Source organism: Nelumbo lutea, chromosome 5 (assembly GCF_056320005.1).
Source record: "Nelumbo lutea isolate HS-2025 chromosome 5, American lotus-T2T, whole genome shotgun sequence".
Classification (NCBI taxonomy): Eukaryota; Viridiplantae; Streptophyta; class Magnoliopsida; order Proteales; family Nelumbonaceae; genus Nelumbo; species Nelumbo lutea.
In genome coordinates this window covers 75,551,494-75,572,203 of record NC_142688.1, presented here as the reverse complement: position 1 = coordinate 75,572,203, position 20,710 = coordinate 75,551,494, and the positions used below count along the sequence as shown (strand labels likewise).

The window sequence follows — 20,710 nt, the reverse complement described above, 5'->3', positions numbered from 1 at the left end:
TTCAAATTAGACGGTCGAATTGTCAACCCAAAAACCGATGGCTAGAACGGTTCCGTTTTTGGGTCGTATGAGTCACACGCTCGAATGAAGAGTCTAGTATGTTGCTTTTTTTTTCAGTTTTTGCTTTTGTTTTTTCTTTTGTATTTGGCCTTCTTTAAGATCCTCCAAAATGGTATAGGGTTTACCACCATTTTTATTTATTCTATTTTGTTTTCTCTTTGTGTTTTCTTGTGCAATTTTTTTTTTAATTTTATTTTCTTACAAGACGATTTGCTTTGTCTTTTTCTTTGATTGCATGTATGTTAAGTTCCGTCTCACAACGAAACTTAAACTCGATTTTTTTTATTTTTTTCCTTGGGTTTTCTAGTTTAGTGGATTTATCGTAATTTTTTTCTGTGTTTAAGGTCACTTTGGGTTTATCTTTCAAGGTTTTGGAATCCCTTGCAATGTCCACCATTCCTATGACTATGACTACAAAGTTAATTCGTCTAATTATTAACATCTAGAAAAAATGACTTAGAAACGGAACTGTTCTGGCCATCAGTTTCCAAGTCGACGATTCGACCATCCAGTTCGAATGGATGACTCCTTCTAATAATAAAAATAAAAAATTAAAAAATTAAAAATGGCTAAAAACCGTTGAATGGATTGACCTCCTAGGTCAATGGGCCATTGACTGATTCAATGATTTTTGGTCAGGGATCAGGTTTGGGGTAAAATGGAACTGGTTTCCTAGATAGTTCTTGAGCCGAACAATCATACTATCTCGGTCAACTGAGATATAAAACAAAGGACAAATATGAATTAGAACTCAAAACTATCACTATCTGATCATATTAATTCTTTTATATCAGATGCTTTCTGAAACAATATTTAATAAAAGGAGAGCACAATCTCTTTTTAATTATTTATATGAATTTCTTGGATAAAAATCAGTCCATTCTAATATAGCAAATAGCAATGCTGCAATTCCAGCCGATGCGAAGCACGGCTCCTTCGGCTACTAGTTCTTCTATGCGTTTGCTACATGTTTTTTTGGGTTCTTAATCGAGGCCGAGAAGAGAAGATAGAAAAGACTAACAAGAGAGATCGACACTTAAAGAAGAGTTTCCATTGTTTCAACCGAGACTGAGAAGAGAAGGCTGACGATTGAGAAGACAAGACAAGTAGAGAAACCAACGACTAAGAAGAGTTTTTCAGCCCAAGTCGTCGAAGACCTCCTGGTAATTTCTTCTTCTTCTTCTTTTAAATTGTCCTGTTCTCTTGTATTTTTTTCTTAAACTTTTTTAAGAAATATTGTCGGAAACAAAACAAGGGCTTCGCTGACGCCCCGTCCTTCTTTGAATGGTCCTATCACTCTTATTTTCTTAGTTTTTTAAATACCTTTGGGAAAAAGACTGAGGCTCTTCTTCTTCATCCCCTTATTTTGAAACGAAACAGGGGCTCCGTTCCCTTATTTTTTTTCCTTTTTTACTGTATTCAACCTTGTGACTTCTCTCATAAATAGAATGATTTGTTGCTCAAGAAGCAGAGTTACTGAGGGCTGGGAGGAAGCAAGGTGTGATATACGAAAAGTGATGAATAACAAATGGGAAATTATTCACATTCCCGACAAACCACCAGTTCCACCAAATCAACAACCCACTGGTAAGTAACCTACTAATTTTTCCTCTTTCTAGCTGGCATCTTTTTCCCATCTTTCTTTTGATAACGGTTGCAGCTGAAAGCTTACTCAGAGATTTCTACTATAAATGGTGATGGGTACTGTGAGATTTCTACTATTAATGATGGTGGGTACTGTGCAGTTGATGTTTTTGCTTCAGTGATAGAGCCAAAGCTTGCCAACACTATTGTAAGGTTATCCATCTGCAGCCACTAGTTAGCTCTTGTTTTACAATTTTTTTTTTTAGTATGCAGAAAAATATCAATTTTGTTGCTTTTTTATTCTTGAATTTCTCTTGGCTTGGTTTTTGTTTGCTTTGATGGATGATGCTATCTAGTTCTAATGAATGCTTTTTTTCCTTTCTTAATTTTGCTTAGACGATTAAATGAAATAGCACCATTGGAGAATCTCCGCCATGTGAAGCGGGTGCGGAAGAATTGCATAGATGGAGGTATGATTCATCTTTTGATACACTTTTGTTGTGTCATGTTTTCCATATATGATACTGGGTAACTTGTTGGAAAAAAAGCGAGTGCAGAAAAGCAGTCAGTCCCTGTCACTATTATTTGGTGTAAGAATGTTCCTACAAAAGTGGCATTTTTTGTGTGGAATGCATACTTAAAACAGAACACTTACTAGGGACAACCTTCGGAGAAAGGTCTGTTGCTGGACCAGTATTCAGAAGCTTGTGTATTGTGTGAAGGGCACTTTGAATCATTGAATCATCTACATTATAGATTCTCCTATGAAATATGGTCAAAAATATGGAACTTGTTTGAGGTGAAGAGATGCTGCGCAGTCTTGGTGGTGGAGTTTTTAAAGGTATGGAGGGCTGAGCGCAAGGGGAAATCTAGCTTGGGATATAGTCCATGCTGTGGTATTTTTGGTTCTTATGGCAGGAAGGAAATGCAGGAATATTCAAGAATAAGAGCAGCTCAGTTAATGCTGTTTTTTAGGAGGTTTTGGTAAAGATGTTTTCTTGGCTAGCTGCACACATGTTGTTTAGAAGTAAAGATGTTTTTTTGTACATGAAAATCTTTTTGTAAAGCAGGGTTTGGAGGTATAGTGCTGCAGGGAGCTTTTGTATGGTCCTTGAGTACATTTTATTGTACATGGGCCTTTTGTTTTCTTTCTAATATAATACAACACTTTTTTCAAAGAAAAAATTTTTGCATTTAATAAACAAATACTATAGACTGGTATGGAAAAATATTTATGTATTTACCATGGTCTGGAAATGTTCCACCTAACCTAACCTAACCTAAAGCTTGCATAAAGATAAAGAATCTCTACAGCCTTCTTTGTTGAAAAATTGCTATGATTCATGATGCTTTTCGTTGTTGGTCTTGCACTAAGCTGAAATTGGCCGTTTGTGAATATGTTTTAATGCTTATTATCTTTGCAAAGGCCTATACATATGGATGACAATTTGATTTTTGACAGGCAAGAATCAAATATCCATCATCTTATGTGTTGCACTTAAAGGTGAGAATTGGTTAGAGGGCACACCAGATGGCATACTTGAGCTAATAAATGCCTACCAGTTGAGTCCCTTCATTGCAAAGGTGGGTCATCCTTTTCTTTATAATTATATTTCCTTTTCCTTTTATGAATTTTATTTTACTATCAAAAACTCCATTTTCTTTTAATTTCCTTTTATGCATTTTAGTTTTTTTATAAGGAATTAAAGATTTTAGCAAAATTGAAGAATAGGACTTTGTGACACATTGGTCATTGTCAAAACCTTTTCCAATCTATTAAAGCTTAAGCTTATCAGATTTTGGTTTTATTTTATAATTTTTTGGTTACCTCATTATTTTTTGATCAATGATTTTTGTGTATATATTTTATTACTATATAGCAAAAGGGTGCATTGCCTCAAGATACCAAAAAAAAAAAGTTGGAATGATTATCTAAAACTCACCATGACTTTTCAAAACCACCAGAACCCCCTATCAATGAGTTCTATTGTCTAAAACTCACCTTCTATTAGATTTCTGTTAGATCATTGTTAGTGATTATTAACAGAAATTCTTGACATAAGCATTTAAGCATAGTTGTCAAGGCGATGCCTAGGCGACTAGGCGGTTTTACAGTGTCGCCTCGCCCAAACGCCTATAGTTTTGTATACTAGGCGACCGCCCAAAGACTTAGGTGGGCGCCTAGGCAACTAGGCAGGTGCCTAAATCCAGCTTCAGTGCTCTTTTTTTTTTTCGAAAAAAACAGGGGCTTCTTCTCTCCCAGCTCAGCTTTAGTTCTTTTTTTTTTTCGAAAAAATAGGGGCTCCGCCCCTATCCTCCTCCTCCTCCTCCTCCTTCCAGCCCAAATCCAATGTTTTTTTTTTTTTTTTTCTGAAAAACAGGGGCTCCGCCCCTATTCTCCTCCCTCCTCCTCCTCCTCCCTTCCTAGTTCCTGGCTTCCTGCACTTATTAACAGCTGAACCTACTCCCTTCCTAGTTCCTAAACTTATAAAATAGTTTAGGTCAGATTCCATCGCCTAGGCGCCTCGGCGCCCCATGGTCGCCTAGCCTCACCTAGTTGCCTTGACAACTATGCATTTAAGTATTTTACATGACCAAACTACCCCTGAATGTTTTTCTTTTTTATCAGCAAAAAGATTTTATTAATAACAGAGAAATATTGAAATACAATAGTTATAGGTTGCAGAAAGCATTAACCCAATCTGCAAACACTACAAAGCATTTACAGTTCTGCCTAGTACAAGGTAGATCTATTTGCCCCCTGTTTTTCTAGGGTGTCTGCTAACACATTTGCAGTCCTTTTGACCCAACCAAACTGAGTGTTGAACCTCCTTGCAATTATGTCAATTTCTTTGTATATAAATTTGAGCTTCCAAGGTGCAGATGTAATGTTTTGAGCTTCCAATGCTACATGAGGAACACCTACAGAAAGTTAGTGCTTACGATTAAGGCTTGAACTTCTGGTTTTAGAACAGAAGAGGAAATGGAGAAGTTTTTGCTATTGACAAAGTGGAGAAAGGTTCTGGTCGTGGAAAATAAAAGGTTCCTGCTGGAAGAAACTGGTGGAGGTTCAACAATCAAAATCAGAGAAGACAAAAGATCCTTGGTGGTTTTAAGCAGGGAGGTGTCAAGATGGTTGAAAGGCTTCATTGATGGTACAATATTTGCCATCATTGAGTCTGGTTGGAAAGAACTTGTTATTCAAAAGAAAAAAAAAATTGTGGAGAAGATTAATAACAGAGGAGGCTATATTCAGCTGAGTGAGATATTCAAGATGGCAAAAAGCAGGTGGTGTGTATCCTAGAAGGAAAAGGAAAACAAGTTTGGATGAAGTTTGTAGAAGCCTTGGATGATTTTGTATGGAGAAGGTGGCTTTTGGAACGGACGACAAAACTCTCCACCTTTGGAAGAGGTTAGGCTGAACCCCTAATCCAATCAACTTGGGCTCAACTGGGCCCAACATTTATATATAAATGATCACTGGATTCAACCACCCTATGAAGATCCAAGGATAGTGGACTTATGTAAGACGAAGCCCATTGGGTAGTCAACCCTGTAATGGTCTCTTACACCTAACCTCTTGGCCCATAATCATCAAAACACTACTCACAAGCAAGAACTCTTCTCTGACTACAAAATGTAGTGTCACTCTCTCTGCTCGTATGGATTTTGGGATTAAAACCTTTTACGAACATTTTTTATAAAAATAATAATATAACATTTCCATCAGAGAGGGTATAAACCCTGATATTCACTTTGTTTGGCAAAGGGACCAATTCTGTCACTATGATCACCCATTCAAGTAATTTCCTTAATTGCCCCAACATGCCTAGATATTTGACCCTTAATGGATCTCACTGGTTGGCACATCAAAGACAGTTCAGTCCAAAATCTAGTGTAGTATCATAATCAAGTTTGGGGGTTAAGTGCAAGTTTTCAGTTTTGCCTATCTATCTCCAAGGTATAGGGCGTAACTGGAAATTGGTCCGGGTTTGGTGCATCTTCCCACCACCCATTGTCTACGCTTGGGGCCTAACCCTAACAACTAAGACAAGCTGCTCCACCAATTCGACAACACACCAGTGTCAGCCTTGTTAGGATAAACTTCCCAAGTCTATCCAATGGTTGAGAAAATTCTAAACTAATACGAGTCTCATGAGTGTCCAGTTTAAGGAGTAATTCATAGAAATATACCAAATGTGATCATGAAACAATAATGTACTTATATTATTTATAAATGTTTGTGTACATCAATCTGATTGGAGCTAAGGGCATACACTATCTAACACAAGGTATTTAGACATTGGATTTGCAAGGGAGCTAGGAAACTTCATTGGAAAATCTGATTGGGGGAACAAAACTAGAGTTGATAAAGCAAAATACAAGCTTGAAACCTTCCCAACTTGACAAATTTGGTTCTACTGGTTTGGGGAACCACCATATGGAACAAATTATCGAAGGAGTTGCTACTTCAACCCCTACTATGTCTACCTCTCCGCTATATTTTGGTAACCTCTGTAATTTTGATATTTTGTTTTTGGTACTAACCCTTACCATGTTGGTTCTACAGATCTTTTAACTCCCATCCATGGCTCTGAAGTTCCCTTGGTGGTGCTTGAAGGCGGAACGACTATGATAGATTTAGAAGGAGAGGGTGGTGAAGGAGCAATTAGAAGCAGGGAAGGAGGGATTGTTGACACTGAGTTTAGGAGGGAGAGGTCAAGGAAAATGGAGGGAGATATAGTCCATAGTGAAGGTTTAGGCAAAAGTAGGGAAAAAGGGAGTCCAAAGGAAAATTTGACTCAAAAGAATTCTAAGGTTGAGGAGAACTTGATGGAATGGAATAAGGGGAAGGAAGAAGAAGTCATGTTTGGAAAAAACAAAACAAGTGGAGGCTTATAAAACAAGTGGGGGCTTATAGTGTAGAGGACCTGGTGATGAACTTGGTTGATAAGATGAGATTGAAGATAGAAAAATCTAAGGAAGTGAAGTCTCAGACTAGGAAAAAAAAAGAGAGGGGAGGTAAGAGGAGATGAAAATTGAATGAAGTTGTGAAACTCATCAATGATAGGGAAGTGGACAAGGAGTTTAGTACTAGAGGGAGAAGAAGAAATGGGGGCTATAGGAAAAGTAAGGGTTGGGTTAAGTTTTTCTATGACAATGAAGATTATCAGTTGGAATGTGAGAGGGCTAGGGAGTGCTACAAAAAGAAGAACAATCAAGGAAATATTGAGGAAGGAGAAACCGGATATTGTGTTAATCTAGGAATTGAAAATTCATGAAGTAGATAGAAAATGGGTAAGGAATTTTTGGGTAGAGAGAAGTATTAATTGGAGTTTTGTTCCATCATGGGGTGCCTCAGGGGCATAATAATAATATGGAAAGAGGAGGTGGTATAGTGCATGGAAGAGTTGGTGGGGAAATTTTCAATTTCTACTAAATCAATGAGTGTACAGGATGGGTTTGAATGAGTTCTCAGGAATGTTTATGGGTCAAACTCTCATAGAGAGAGAGGAACCTGATGTGGGAGGAGTTATTAGACATTAAGGGGCTTTGGGAAGGGCGTGGTGCATAGGGGGAGACTTCAATGTTATTGGATTTGTGGGTGAACTAAATAGAGGTAGGCAAAGGATTACTTCAAGCATGAGGAAATATAATGATTTTGTTGAGGCCTTTGAATTGAGAGATATTCCATTGGGTTAGTCTTGCTATACTTGGTTGAATCTTCAAGCTAATCCCATTTGTTCTAAACTTGGTAGAATTCTAGGTATCTCTAGGCTAGGAAGAGCATTGGACAAGCCCATTGGGAAGAGCTTTTCCTAGAATTACCTTAGACCATTGGCCAATTTGTTTGTTTCAGAGGATTATTGATGGAGGCCCAACCCCCTTTAGATTTGAAAACATGTGGGATGTGGTTCATTCACTCGGAATTCAAAGAGAGAGTCAACATTTGGAGGGATACCAAGTTCAACTACCAAACTAAGAAGGCCAAAGGTTTCTAAAGAAATTGCCATTGTTGAAAAAGGAAATTAGAGATTAGAATAGAGAGAAGTTTGGAAGAGAAGAGGAGGAGAAAACTAATTTGATCTCACAAATTGAGGAAATTGATAAGAAAGATCTGGATGGTTCCTTAGTAGTTGGTGACAAGGAGTTGAGGTGGTCCTTGAAGAAGTTAGAGGAGACATTATTAAGAGAGGAAATTAGTTGGAAGTAGAAATTTAGAGAGAGGTGGATCAAGGAAGGTGATGGTAATACAAGATTCTTCTATGCCATTGCAAATGGTAGGAGGAAGGGTTTGATTGCCTCCTTAATGGTGGGGGAGCCAGAGATTATAGGTCAAAGTGAAATTGCTATGACCTTTGTGGATCATTTCATTTCAATTTATAGAAAACCTGCCATTGAAAGGTGGACAATTAAAGGTATTGATAGGAAGGTCTTGGGAGATAATAAAGTGGAGTTTATGAAAAGAAGGTTTGAGTAGGATGAAATCAAGGAAGCAATTTCTCAATAGATAGATCAAAAGCTTCGAGGCCCAATGGGTTTACAATGGCCTTTTATCAAGATTGCTGGGACATAATTAACGCCGTCGCCGATTTGATTAGAGTTTTTAGAGAGTTTCATAGAAAAGAAGTTATTAGCCTGGGTATGAATTCTACTTTTATAGCTTTGGTCCCAAAGAAGAGTGATGTCAACCATTTAGGGGATGTTAGACCTATGAACCTAGTCACTAGTATCTACAAGTAATTGCAAAGGTGTTGTTTTTGAGGATCAAGATGGTGATTCCCGATTGATCAAAAAAAAAAGATGGTGATTCCCTCACTTATTTCACAATTTCAAGGGGCCTTTATTCATGATAGGCAAACAGGCGATCAAATTCTAATTGCTAATGAGTGTGTGGAGGCTCAAAATAGATTAAGGAAGAAGAGGGTTGCAATCAAGTTGGATTTGGAGAAAGCCTATGATTTGGTGGACTAGGAGTTTTAATTGATATCATGAGGTGTGACTTTGGGGATTTGTGGTGTAAATGGATCAGAGGTTGCTTAGAAACAAGTAATTACTTAGTTATTCTCAATGGTTCGGTGTTTGATTTCTTTGAAGGGTTTTGTGGCCCATACAAGGTAACCCACTCTCTCCCATTCTCTTTACTTTGATAGCTGAAGTACTAAGTAAGTTGATTTCAAGAGTGAACTGTATGCAGTTGTTCAGAGGTTGGTCAGTAGGGAGAGACAACATCTTGATTACTCATTTGTAGTTTGCAGATGATATCTTGGTATTTTGTGATGAGGATTGTAGAGATGGGGTGGAAAACTTGAAGTTGGTGATTTGAAGAAAGAACAAGAGAAGGAACCATTGCATGAAAGGGGCCAAATTCACTCGTCCTCACCAGTAAAAGTATGATAAACATTAGATAAACAAGAGAGAAGGAAAGCAAATGTTTCATATTTTAGGAGAAAGCAGATGAATCTTGGGAGGGTTTCAAAAGAGCAACAATGGAGTTCATGCAGGCAGGTCAGTGGAGAAGATCCTTGAAGATAGAAGCAAAAAATCTCATGTTTGAAGAGATGAGAATCAAGGGGAAGGTAAGCCTGAAGGTAAGGGAAGCGAAAAAGGGTACAGTATTGCTGGAAGGATTAGAAGTGATTGAGTGGCTAAGAGAGTTCATAGCTGGAGCCTGTTCAAAAGGTAAGCAGATAAACTGGCAGGACTTTAGTACATTAGAAGGGAGAAGATATGTTGTTGAATGTAAGAGGAATAGAAAAGGTTTCTTCACAGCTTTGGCTGAATTTTTTGGTAAGGGACGAAGGCGACTGGTGTGTCTACCAGCAGGAAAACAGAACCAAGGTTGGGGGGAAGTTGACTGGTTGCTCAAAGAGTTCTTAGTCCAAAGAGTAGCAAATGATAAAAAAGCCTCCATAAGGGAGGAGAAGGCATATCTCAGCAACAACAGGGTAGAACAAGGGCAAGTGGTCATGGAGAAAACAAATGGCCAATGCAGAATGGTGGGAGGTCTAGAGAGAGAGGAGTGGGATAGTAAGTTTGTGATACAAGCCAAGGAAAAGGTTAATGATTGGAGGAGGGTAGCTGATTTACTGGCAACCAGGTTGAAGCTGAAGAGTGTCTTCATAGTAACCCCCTTTGATAGTTGTAAAGCCATCCTAGATCCATTAGAGAATGATTTGGAAATATCGGCTATCAATGTTCAGGCTATTTTCGAACCATTCACAGTCTTTAAATGGAATCCAACATCCAACTCCAAGGATTTTTTTGTCGAAGATGGTGTGGTGGTGCGTGTAATAGGCTTGCCATTTCATCTATGGAAACAAGAAATAGCAGAGTCTATAGCTGTATTGTGTGGAGGAATCTTGAAAGGAGTTTTCTGGGGTATCTTTACTCAATAGCAATCCTGTTAAGTGGTGTGAAGCCAGAAGACATTCCACGAAAGATAAAGGTACGAACAGAGGGGAGCATTGTCTCTGTGTGGTTAGCTTTCTCCATTGAAGCAGCGTTGTGGAAGGAGGCTCGTATGGTAGGAGGGGAGAAGGAGGAAGAAGAAGCACTACGTGGACTTGTGAGATTGGGTAATGGCAAATCTGGAGAAAGCAAGATAAGGATATGACAAATGGCAAATCCTTTGCGCAGGTGGTGTTAGGGGAAATAGACAAAAACTTACCATTGGCGAAAGGGAGAGGGTTGAACAAGCAGCCTCAGACAGGGAAGGTTGCTGGCTTGACCAATAAAACAGGGGGGCGTGACTTTTTAAGAGGTCACGTGGGACGAAAAGAATTAGAAATTGGGCCCAATCGAGTGGATCCCTTTTGTGGTGGGCCGGAGAAGGCAACTCAAGTAAAGGTCTTAAAGTTGGGTTCCTATAATCTTGAGCCCAAGGCCCATTACAAGACAGTTGGGCCGAGGGACACTTTGAGTAAGCACGTGACTGGGAGGAGGGATGAGCTGATAGACGAGACTAAGCATCTATCTTCTTCTACCCCGACTCCCTCCTTTCGATCGAACAGGTCAGGTGCAAAATCTGAAGACTCTCAGTCTCAAGGCTCTCTATAGTGGGTTCCATCCAACCTGGCGAACCGTCTTTCACCAGATGGGCGCAACCCGAGATACATGAAGCCTAGTGATTTGAACAGAACAGGGTCTGAAGATTGGTTGTGTGAACAAAACAGCAGTGACGATTCTGATAGAGATGAAACGTTAAGTTTGGGAAGTCTGTCTCCGAAAAGCAACAATGAGTTACTTGAAATAGAAAGTTTGCATACAGAGCTGTTGTTTTTAGAGGAAGAGACTGAAGAGGTAGGTGGCGGGAAGACTAGAAATGGTGAAGAAAATGGTTCTAAAGTTGTGAAAACTCCTCCTCCCTTCGTCGAGGGAGCTGACCCTGAGTCTAATGAATTACAGGATGTTGGTGGAGAGGGACAAGAATCGACCGTGAGGATGGATGTGGGTATTCCAGTGTCGGAAACACAGAGAAAGGTTTTCCAAGTGGGTAGGTCGTCAGGAAGTGATTCTTTCACTATGTCTACTTCACAACCTTGTCCAAAAAAGGGAAAGGCCTTAAAACCATTTGCCGCCTATTAGCACTTCAATTCCAGTGTTTCTAGTTCTACCCTCGTCCGACCAGGTATGGGTGTCAATTCTTTTATAGGTATTGACTTGTTTGCTATGCCTATAACAGATATCCCAGCTTCCCATCCAGGAGGTTCTGATGCAAGAGAGAGGGTGATAGTGGAAGGAGAGAGGGTGTTGAAAGGAAGTAGTAAGGGGGAGGCAGACAGAATTTGGGAGATGATTTGTACAATGATGGAGGAAAAAAAAGGGACTCTTAGAAAGATGTTGTAGCCAAAATAAGTGTGAGCAGGGTCAAATTCTTCCTCAGACATTGGCTGGAAAGGATGGAGAAAAGAAAAAGGATGATTGTTATATTAGGAAGGGGGGGGGGGAAGGAACAAATAAGAAAAAAAGATCTGAAGTGGAAAGGCTAATTTCAGACATTAAGGGGGATTTAGAATTCAGTGGTAGAGGGGATAGGAGGAAGGGCCTAAAATGAGGAGACTATGGCCTTTTCATGGGTTTTTTGCTATGTTGTCTCGATGAAAATTATTAGCTGGAATGTAAGAGGGTTAGGGAGTGCAAGAAAGAGAAGGGTGATCAAAGACCTACTCCGGAGGGAGAAACCTGATATTGTGCTGTTACAAGAATCCAAATTGATGGAATTAGATGGGAAATGGGTGAGGAGTTTTTGGAGATCTAGAGGTTTAGGTTGGAGCTTGTCTCCTTCTTGGGGAGCCTCAAGGGGGATTGTAACACTGTGGAGGGAGGATGTGGTGGAAGTAGTGGAAGAATTGATAGGTAGATTTTCAGTTTCCATTAAGTGTAAGAATGTAGAGAATGGGTGTGTATGGGTCTTAACCAATGTTTATGGCCCTAATTCCTATAGAGAGAGGAATGAGATGTGGGAGGAACTATATGCAATCAAGGGGCTATGGGATGGTCATTGGTGCCTGGGCGGGGATTTTAATGTCATTAGATTCTCTGATGAAACCAGTAATCCCCAACAGGTAATTTCAACAAGCACGAGGAAATTTAATGGTTTTATTGAAGAATGTGAATTGAAGGAAATACCTCTGCTGCAAGCCAGTTACACTTGGTCCAACCTTCAGGAAACCCCTTTGTGTTCGAAGCTGGACAGATTCTTGTTTAACATTGCCTGGGAGAAGAGTTTGGAAAACTTGGTTGCTAGAGTGTTACCTAGGGTCACCTCCGATCACTGTCCTATCCAAATAGGTACTGAGTCATTTTCTATAGGACCCAAACCTTTTAGATTCGAAAATATGTGGCTCACCCATCCAGATTTTGTGAAAATTGTGAAGGAATGGTGGGGTGAGGAGGAGAGGGGGGTAAGATGGAAGGGGATCAAGTTCCATAAGAAATTAAAAAGGCTGAGAGCCAAAATAAAAGAGTGGAATAGAGATCAGTTTGGTGGAATTGAGGAGCAAAAACTGTGCCTAATGTCTCGCATAGAGAACTTGGATGTAAAGGAATCTCAAAATGGGCTGATCGAGGAGGACAGAGTGTTAAAGAGAATTGAAAAAGGATTTGGAAGAGGTTATTGAGGGAAGAAATCAGTTGGAGACAAAAATCTAGACACAAGTGGATTAACGAAAGCGATGGGAACACTAGATTCTTCCATGATTTGGCAAATGGGAGACGAAAAAAGAATCTTGTGACCAAGCTAGAGATAGAAGAGGAGGTAAGATGGAAGGGGATCAAGTTCCATAAGAAATTAAAAAGGCTGAGAGCCAAAATAAAAGAGTGGAATAGAGATCAGTTTGGTGGAATTGAGGAGCAAAAACTGTGCCTAATGTCTCGCATAGAGAACTTGGATGTAAAGGAATCTCAAAATGGGCTGACCGAGGAGGACAGAGTGTTAAAGACAATTGAAAAAGGATTTGGAAGAGGTTACTGAGGGAAGAAATCAGTTGGAGACAAAAATCTAGACACAAGTGGATTAACGAAAGCGATGGGAACACTAGATTCTTCCATGATTTGGCAAATGGGAGACGAAAAAAGAATCTTGTGACCAAGCTAGAGATAGAAGAGGAGGTAAGATGGAAGGGGATCAAGTTCCATAAGAAATTAAAAAGGCTGAGAGCCAAAATAAAAGAGTGGAATAGAAATCAGTTTGGTGGAATTGAGGAGCAAAAACTGTGCCTAATGTCTTGCATAGAGAACTTGGATGTAAAGGAATCTCAAAATGGGCTGACCGAGGAGGACAAAGTGTTAAAGACAATTGAAAAAGGATTTGGAAGAGGTTACTGAGGGAAGAAATCAGTTGGAGACAAAAATCTAGACACAAGTGGATTAACGAAAGCGATGGGAACACTAGATTCTTCCATGATTTGGCAAATGGGAGATGAAGAAAGAATCTTGTGACCAAGCTAGAGATAGAAGAGGAGGTAATTACCAACCAGGATGACATAGCCAAAAAATTTGTGGACCACTTCAAATCGATTTTTATACAAGACCTTTGAGTGAGAGAGCAGTCATGGAAAGGGTGGATTGGCCAAGAATTGAGGATGGGGTGGCAAGGTGGCTGGAAAGGGATTTTGAGGAAGAAGAGATTAAGAAAGTTGTTTTTCTAATGGATAGATTCAAGGCTCCGGGTCCAGATGGCTTTACGATGGGCTTTTATCAAGACTGTTGGGAGGTGGTGAAAGAGGATTTAGTTGAAGTCTTTAAGGAATTTGCTGACAATTACACTAGAAGCCCTAGAATTAATGCCACCTTTTTGGCCCTGATACCTAAGAAGATTGATGCCAACCACCCAAAAGATTTTAGGCCTATTAGTTTGGTGACAAGCATCTATAGAATTCTGGCTAAAGTGCTCTCATTGATGATCAAAATAGTCTTCCCTTCTATCATTAGTGAAACACAGGGGGCTTTCATTCAAGGGCGACAAATAACATATTAGATCTTAATTGCGATCGAGTGTGTGGAGGAAATGAAAAGGTCTAGTAAGAGAGGATTCATTTGTAAATTGGTTCTTGAGAAGGCTTATGATTTGGTGGACTGGAAGTTTCTATTAGAGGTTATGCAAAACTGTGGGTTTGGGGACAAGTGGTGTAATTGGATCTTTGGGTGTATTAGTACTTGTCACTACTCTATTCTGGTAAATGGTATGGTGAGGGACTTTTTTCCAACTTGCAGGGGTGCCAGGCAAGGGGATCCACTCTCACCCTTCCTTTTTACCTTAGTAGCTGATGTGATTAGTAGGATCATTACTAAGGATGACATCGAATATGCCATTAGGGGTTGGAGAATAGGGAGACACCAAGTTCCCGTCACCCACCTTCAGTTTGCGGATGACCTAATGATCTTTTGTGAAGGAGGTCTTAGCGAAAAGGTAGCAAACCTAAAGGAGCTAATAAAAGGTTTTGAAAGTATCTCTAACTTGAGAATAAATCTGGAAAAGAGTTGCATAGTGGGTATAAATTTGGAGGTAGGGGAGGTCGAGGCTATTGCGGAGTGTCTTGAGTGTTCCACTTCTGTTTGGCCTATGTCATATTTAGGGCTTCCTTTAGGGGCAAATCCTAGGGAGAGTAGATTTTGGACCTCAGTGATAGAAAAGTTTGAGAAGAGATTAGCCTCATGGAAGAGGAATTATATCTCTTTAGGAGGGAGAATTACCCTAATAAGAGCTACCTTGGCTAACTTACCTACCTATTATTTGTCTGTTTTTAGGATACTAGTTAGGGAAGCTAGGAAACTAGAGAAGTTGATGAGAGATTTCTTATGGGAGCCAGGACAAGAAAAAAAGGATCACTTGGTTTATTGGGAAATTGTGTACAAAAGTAAAGAAGAGGGGGGTTTGGGACTTGGGAGGGTAACTAGAAAAAATCAAACCCTGTTAGGGAAATGGTTATGGCGGCGGCCTTTGGAAAGAGAGAGATTGTGGCATGAGGTGGTGGGAAGCATTCATGGGAGGTCAGAGAATGGATGGGATGCTGGTGTATCGAGGCAAGCTAACCTAGCAGCACCTTGGAAGGCTATTCACAACACCCTTCCTCAATTCCTCAATTTTATCAGGTATGAAGTTTGTTCTGGCAACTCTGTTCTTTTTTGGGAGGATATTTGGGTAGGAGACACACCGTTAAAGGATTTGTTCCCTTCGCTTTTTTCTATTTCTTTGTACAAAAAAGAGGTGGTCTCAAAATTTGTCTCACCTTTTGGAGCACCCTTAGATCCTACTCGGGATTTTGGGTTTCGTAGAGGTCTTAGGGATGTTGAAATTGATTCTCTTTCTGCTTTGCTTGGTTGTCTTAATCAGGTTTGTTTGGATTCCTCCAAGCCAGATAAGAGGGTTTGGACTCCTAGACCCAATGGAACCTTCACTTGTGCTTCTTTCTTCAAGTCCATCTCTCAACTTTCTACTCACCAACCCTTTCCATCAAAAGAAATTTGGTGTAGGCCAGTTCCCCCAAAAATTATGGCATTTTGTTGGGAAGTATTCCATGGGAAAGTTAACACTTTAGATAACCTACAAAAGAGAAGACATTTCCTTTGTATTTCTCCCAATTGGTGTATCCTCTGTAGAGCTCACGGTGAGGATTGTTACCATTTATTAATATCTTGTCCCTTTTCTGCAGACCTTTGGGCTTGGCTACTTTCGTTGTTTGGGGGGTAGTTGGAGTCTACTAGCAGAAGTTCACATGCTCTTTAACCATTCTACCTTTTATTGGCCTACAAAAATAGGGAGAATTATGTGGAGATGTGCTCGTGCTACTTTGATTTGGACTCTTTGGGAAGAAAGAAATCTTAGAATCTTTCAAGAAAAGGAAAGAAACAGCTAGGATTTGAAAGACTGTGTGTTAAATAGGGCAATACATTGGCTGAAGACCTTGGAAATCTTTCATCAGTTCTCCTTTAATGACCTCTAGAGAAATTGGTCAGCAATAGCGAGGTGTTCATCTCTAAAGGACAAATCAATTACAAGCTGGTCTCCTCCATCCGAAGGCTCACTAAAGTTGAACTTTGATGGAAGTAGCATGGGTAATCTAGGTTTATCCGGAATGGGGGGTGCTTTGAGAAATGTGAAGGGAGAGATTTTGTTGCTTTACTCAGGTCCCTTGGGATTTGGGAACTCCATCAGGGCAGAACTCTTAGCTACTGTACAAGGGGTGCAATTTGCAAACCAGCGGGGGGTACAACAACTAATAATTGAGGGGGACTCCAAAGTGGTGGTGGGTTGGTTGAAAAATTCTGAAGAGGCTATGTGGTGATACAAGAATGAAATGAAGAAATTTAGTTGGTTGACAAGGAATATGTTGGTCACTGTATAGTGGGTGGGGAGATCAGCAAATACTTTGTCAGATATGTTAGCTAAGCAAAGGGTAAATAGGGAAGAATTATTTTGGGCTCAGTTGTGATTCTTGTTTTTCTTTCCTAGTTTACTTGTAAGTTTCAAGGAGGGGCTGCAGCTCGCGCCTCTCGCTGGGATGATGTATGAACTCACTCTAAATTTGTTTCTGAATCAATAAATTTATTATTATTCATCAAAAAAAAACTTGAAGTTGGTAGTGAAGCTTTTTAGAGATTGTCCAATTTAAGGATTAATTGGTCTAAAAGTTTAATAATTGGCATCAATGTAGAAGGAGATGAATTGAGGTCATTGGTAGAATCTTTAGGTTGTGAGAGGGGAGAGTGGCCCTTGAGATATTTAGGGTCACCTCTAGGTGACATCCCTAGATCAACTGGTTTTTGGACCTTGGTGGTGGAAAGGTTTGAGAAGAGATTAGCGGGGTGGAAAAGGAAAGGAACTATTTTTCATTGGGTAGGAGATTAATTCTAATCAAGTCCACCCTTGCCAACCTTCCAGTGTACTACATGTCAGTTTTTAGGATGGCCCAAGCTGTGGTGAGGAAAATTGAAAAAAATCATGAGATTTTCTATGTGAAATAAGGGGAAGGGAAAAAAAAGATCATTTGGTAACATGGAAGAAGGTGGTGAAATTGAAGTCAGAAGGGGGTTTGTGGATTGGTAATGCCAATGAAAAATTTGGCTTTATTGAGCAAATGGCTTTGGAGATTTCCCAAAGAAAATGAGGGATTATGGCACAAAGTTGTTCCAAGCATTCATGGGATATCAAGCAATGGATGGGATGCTGGTTGTCTACGTAGAGCTACTTTGGCTGCTCCTTGGAATGCTATTCATGAGATCCTTCCTGCCTTCCTCAACCATGTCAAGTATGAGTTGGCTTCAGGTCAAAATTTAGGTTTTGGGAAGATGTGTGGGTTGGGGATATTCTTTTGATTGAGAGCTTTCCCTCACTTTTTTCTCTTTCCAGTTTTAAGGATAGACCTGTGTCTGATTTTATTTGCCTGCACTCTCATCCTTCAAGGCTGAAATGAAATTAGGTTTTAACAGGAACCTTAGAGAGTCTGAAATTCCTAGTGTGTAATTTGCTAAGCTTGCTGAATTCAATGGTTTTGGGAGAAGGTGTTTTGGACAATAGGGTTTGGGGCCTTAATCCTATATGTTTGTTCTCTTGTAAGTCTTTCTTTAACTCCATTGTAGTCAGCTCTTCTTCTTTCCCTGTTACGGAAATTTGGTGTTTTCCATTCCCCCCAAAATCAATGCTTTTTGTTGAGAAGTGTTTCATGGTAGTATTAATACTTGTGACTTGCTTCAAAGAAAAAGACCAAATTGGTGTTTGTCCCCTAGCTGGTGCTTCTTATGTAAGTTGAATGGTGAGATTGCTTTTTATCTCTTAATCTCTTGTTCCTTTGTTAGATTTATTTGTTCAAAGAAAAAGACCAAATTGCTTCAAAGAAGAATGATTTCAGAAGATTTAAATGGATATCAAGGAACATGCCAATTCAGGTGGGATGGGTAAGGAGATCTGCCAACAGTTTGGCAGATAGCTTAGCAAAGCAAGGGGTTCAAAGAACATATATGTTTTGGGCACATTTGTAATTCTGTACTGGGTCAGCTTACTATGCTGATTTCTTTTGTAACTTATTGTTGTAACCTAAAGTATTTTAATGAATAAAAGTTTCAACGTTATTGATAAAAAAAAAAGATTTATTTGGGATTGGTTTTCTTCTTTCTTTGGTTGCATATGGTTCTCTCTTGACAACTTTCAAGTTGGAAGGATTATTTAGCACTTCAGTTTTTAATTGCACTAAAAGGAGGGTCAGGATATTGTGGAGATGTACTAGAGCAGCGGTGAGCTGGCCAGTTTGGGGGAAAGGAACTCAATAATTTTTGAAGATAAAGAAATAATTAAGGAATCTCTAGTAGAGGTCATAACATTAAGAGTGGCACAATGGGCTAAAACTCTGAAACTCTTTTCAGATTTTAAGGTTGATGATTTTTTCAGGTCTTGGGGTGTAATGTAATAGCTGCTTCATCATCCAGGAGACAAAAAATATTTGTGGAGTTGTCACTTCCAAACTGTGGTTGGAAGAAACTGAACCTTGATGGGAGTTGTGTGAGCAATCTGGGTCACTCAGGTATTGGAGGGGTCATTTGGGATGAGGAAGGTAACATAATAGCCTTATATTCAGGCCCAACTGAGCAAGGTGATGTAGTTAGATCAGAATTATTGGCTGCAGTTTATGGGGTTGAGAAGGCCAAAGAATTGGGTATTGAAAGATTGATTATTGAGGGTTATTTGAGAATAGTTGTGGAATGGCTGAAAAAGGAGGGGGTGACATGGCACTACGAATGACTTCAGTGCTTCAAATGGCTGTCAAAAGGCATGATGGTCCAAGTTAAATGGCTTAGGAGAATTGCAAATAGTCTGGCAGATGGTTTAACTAAGAAAAGGGTACAAAGATAATCCTTGTATTGGGCTCAATTCTAATACTCGGGATGGGTCAGCTCTACTGGAGCTGCTGTTTCTTCTTTCACAACCTCTTGTTGTAATTCTTTTTTCTAATCTTAATGGAATTAGTTCTGTGTTTCTGATAAAAAAAAAACAAAAAGATAACATCATTAGACGATGACAATGGGTCACTTTCTCTTCTTCCACAAGAATCACTGTTTCTTCACAAATCACAATGGGGTCTTTGCTCTGATCAGAAGTTACAGTGTTAATAGCGTAATCCTTATTAATCAAAGAGAATAGAAGAGAATGAAGATGAAAACTAAGAATGAAGAGAGGAAAAGAAAATTAGATTAGGTAAATGGTTTAGTGAATCTGTTGAGTATCATACACCTAACTATTGACTTATATATAAGGAATAACGATTACAAGAAATCTCCTAGCTCTCCTATGTAATTAAATAATTTCAAATAAAGCTCAAAAGACCAAAAAAATCCTTGTCTCCTTAACTGTTAATCATGTTCATTGCTGAAATTTTGGTTTTACCCATCTAAGTTTGTTGAAATATATTGTCTACAGTTCTCTTATGTAGATTGGTTCATACTTCATGTTTGTGCTAATCGTACTTTTTTTGGAGGTTAAAATTGTTCTTTGATAGCTTGGTGCCTTATTTGCATTTTCTTTTACTGCATAAATGGTTCTTTTGGTTTATGATATGGATGCTCATGTATAAATAAATATTGAAATTGCTCTCAGGTAGCTAAGTATGCTGCTTTGTCAAAGGAAGAGTGGGAGGAACAATGCAAGCTTTGGCCAACGTCGTATCATCCACCAACCTAGTAAGCTTAAGCATCTCTAATTGTTTGTTCATTTGTTTTCTGATAATTGCTTTTATCCATTTTCTGATATGGACATTTAATGCATGGAACTGGTTTTCATGGTTGAGCTTGTGTTGTGAAATGCAAGCAAGTGCAACAATGGTTCAGAGAATTTATTTCTTTGTTGTTTTTTTTATCAATAATTGTAAAAATTTTAGTTGTAAATAAAAGAATGATATGTGCAACTGTTTGAGTGTGGTATGGGTACCCCAAAAGAAGTCCTAGCCCTTTGTACCCTTAACATGATACAAATACATATTTGATACTTTCCACTAGTCCCCAACTTGGTGGCTCCTTTCCCAATACAGCTGAGTTCTATTTGTACCTTGCCATGCTAATACATCAGCCACGGGTGTTGTCTTGAAAAGTTCATCAAGCTTATTAGTCTGTTCTATTTTGTAGTTGATCCAGTACTAATGTCTATATTTTTATCCATGATTTTAATGAATAAATAATGTTTTTTTTTTGAAAATTTCTGCTTCAAACCTTTAGGGTATGTTTTATGCCAACATGGGGGTTGTTTAGAAGGGCCTGATATGACATGGAGTCAACATGGGCAGAGTTTATTCAAATATCTTCATTCCTTCATTATTAGTGAGAATCATGCTACTGAATCAGGCACATCACAATGGGGGAAGGTAGAGAGATACCTATTGGAAATAAGTTAAAAGTTGAATTCGACCCTGGCCTTGAAGATGCAGTGATCCCAATTCAGAACAAGATTAGGTTGTACCCCCACCCCCAAACTTGTTTATTGCATTCATGTCACCAATCCACCTAAGTATGGAAGCTATAATTAAACTTTGATGGATGTAGTTCAGGAACTGGGGGCTTGGTACAAAGTGGCTTGTAG

At 39.2% G+C, this 20,710-nt stretch overlaps 1 protein-coding gene across 5 annotated transcripts in view; it reads left to right on the top strand.

The window, feature by feature from the left end:
* Positions 1-825: 825 nt before the first annotated feature.
* The window catches only part of EMB2820 (Cytidine/deoxycytidylate deaminase family protein), a 47,132-nt gene continuing 27,247 nt past the window's right edge, over positions 826-20,710 (top strand). Inside the window, exons 1-6 of one of the 5 annotated variants that reach the window (XM_088946337.1) lie at positions 826-1,223; positions 1,532-1,647; positions 1,806-1,857; positions 2,041-2,114; positions 3,107-3,228; positions 19,736-19,818. In XM_088946337.1, the coding sequence (XP_088802463.1) occupies positions 1,578-1,647; positions 1,806-1,857; positions 2,041-2,114; positions 3,107-3,228; positions 19,736-19,818 (401 nt within the window). In that variant the 5' untranslated portion in view covers positions 826-1,223; positions 1,532-1,577. Of the gene's footprint in view, positions 1,224-1,525; positions 1,648-1,805; positions 1,858-2,040; positions 2,115-3,106; positions 3,229-19,735; positions 19,819-20,710 lie in introns of all 5 variants that reach the window. The other 4 variants (XM_088946338.1, XM_088946340.1, XM_088946339.1 and 1 more) reach the window with 4 other exon arrangements.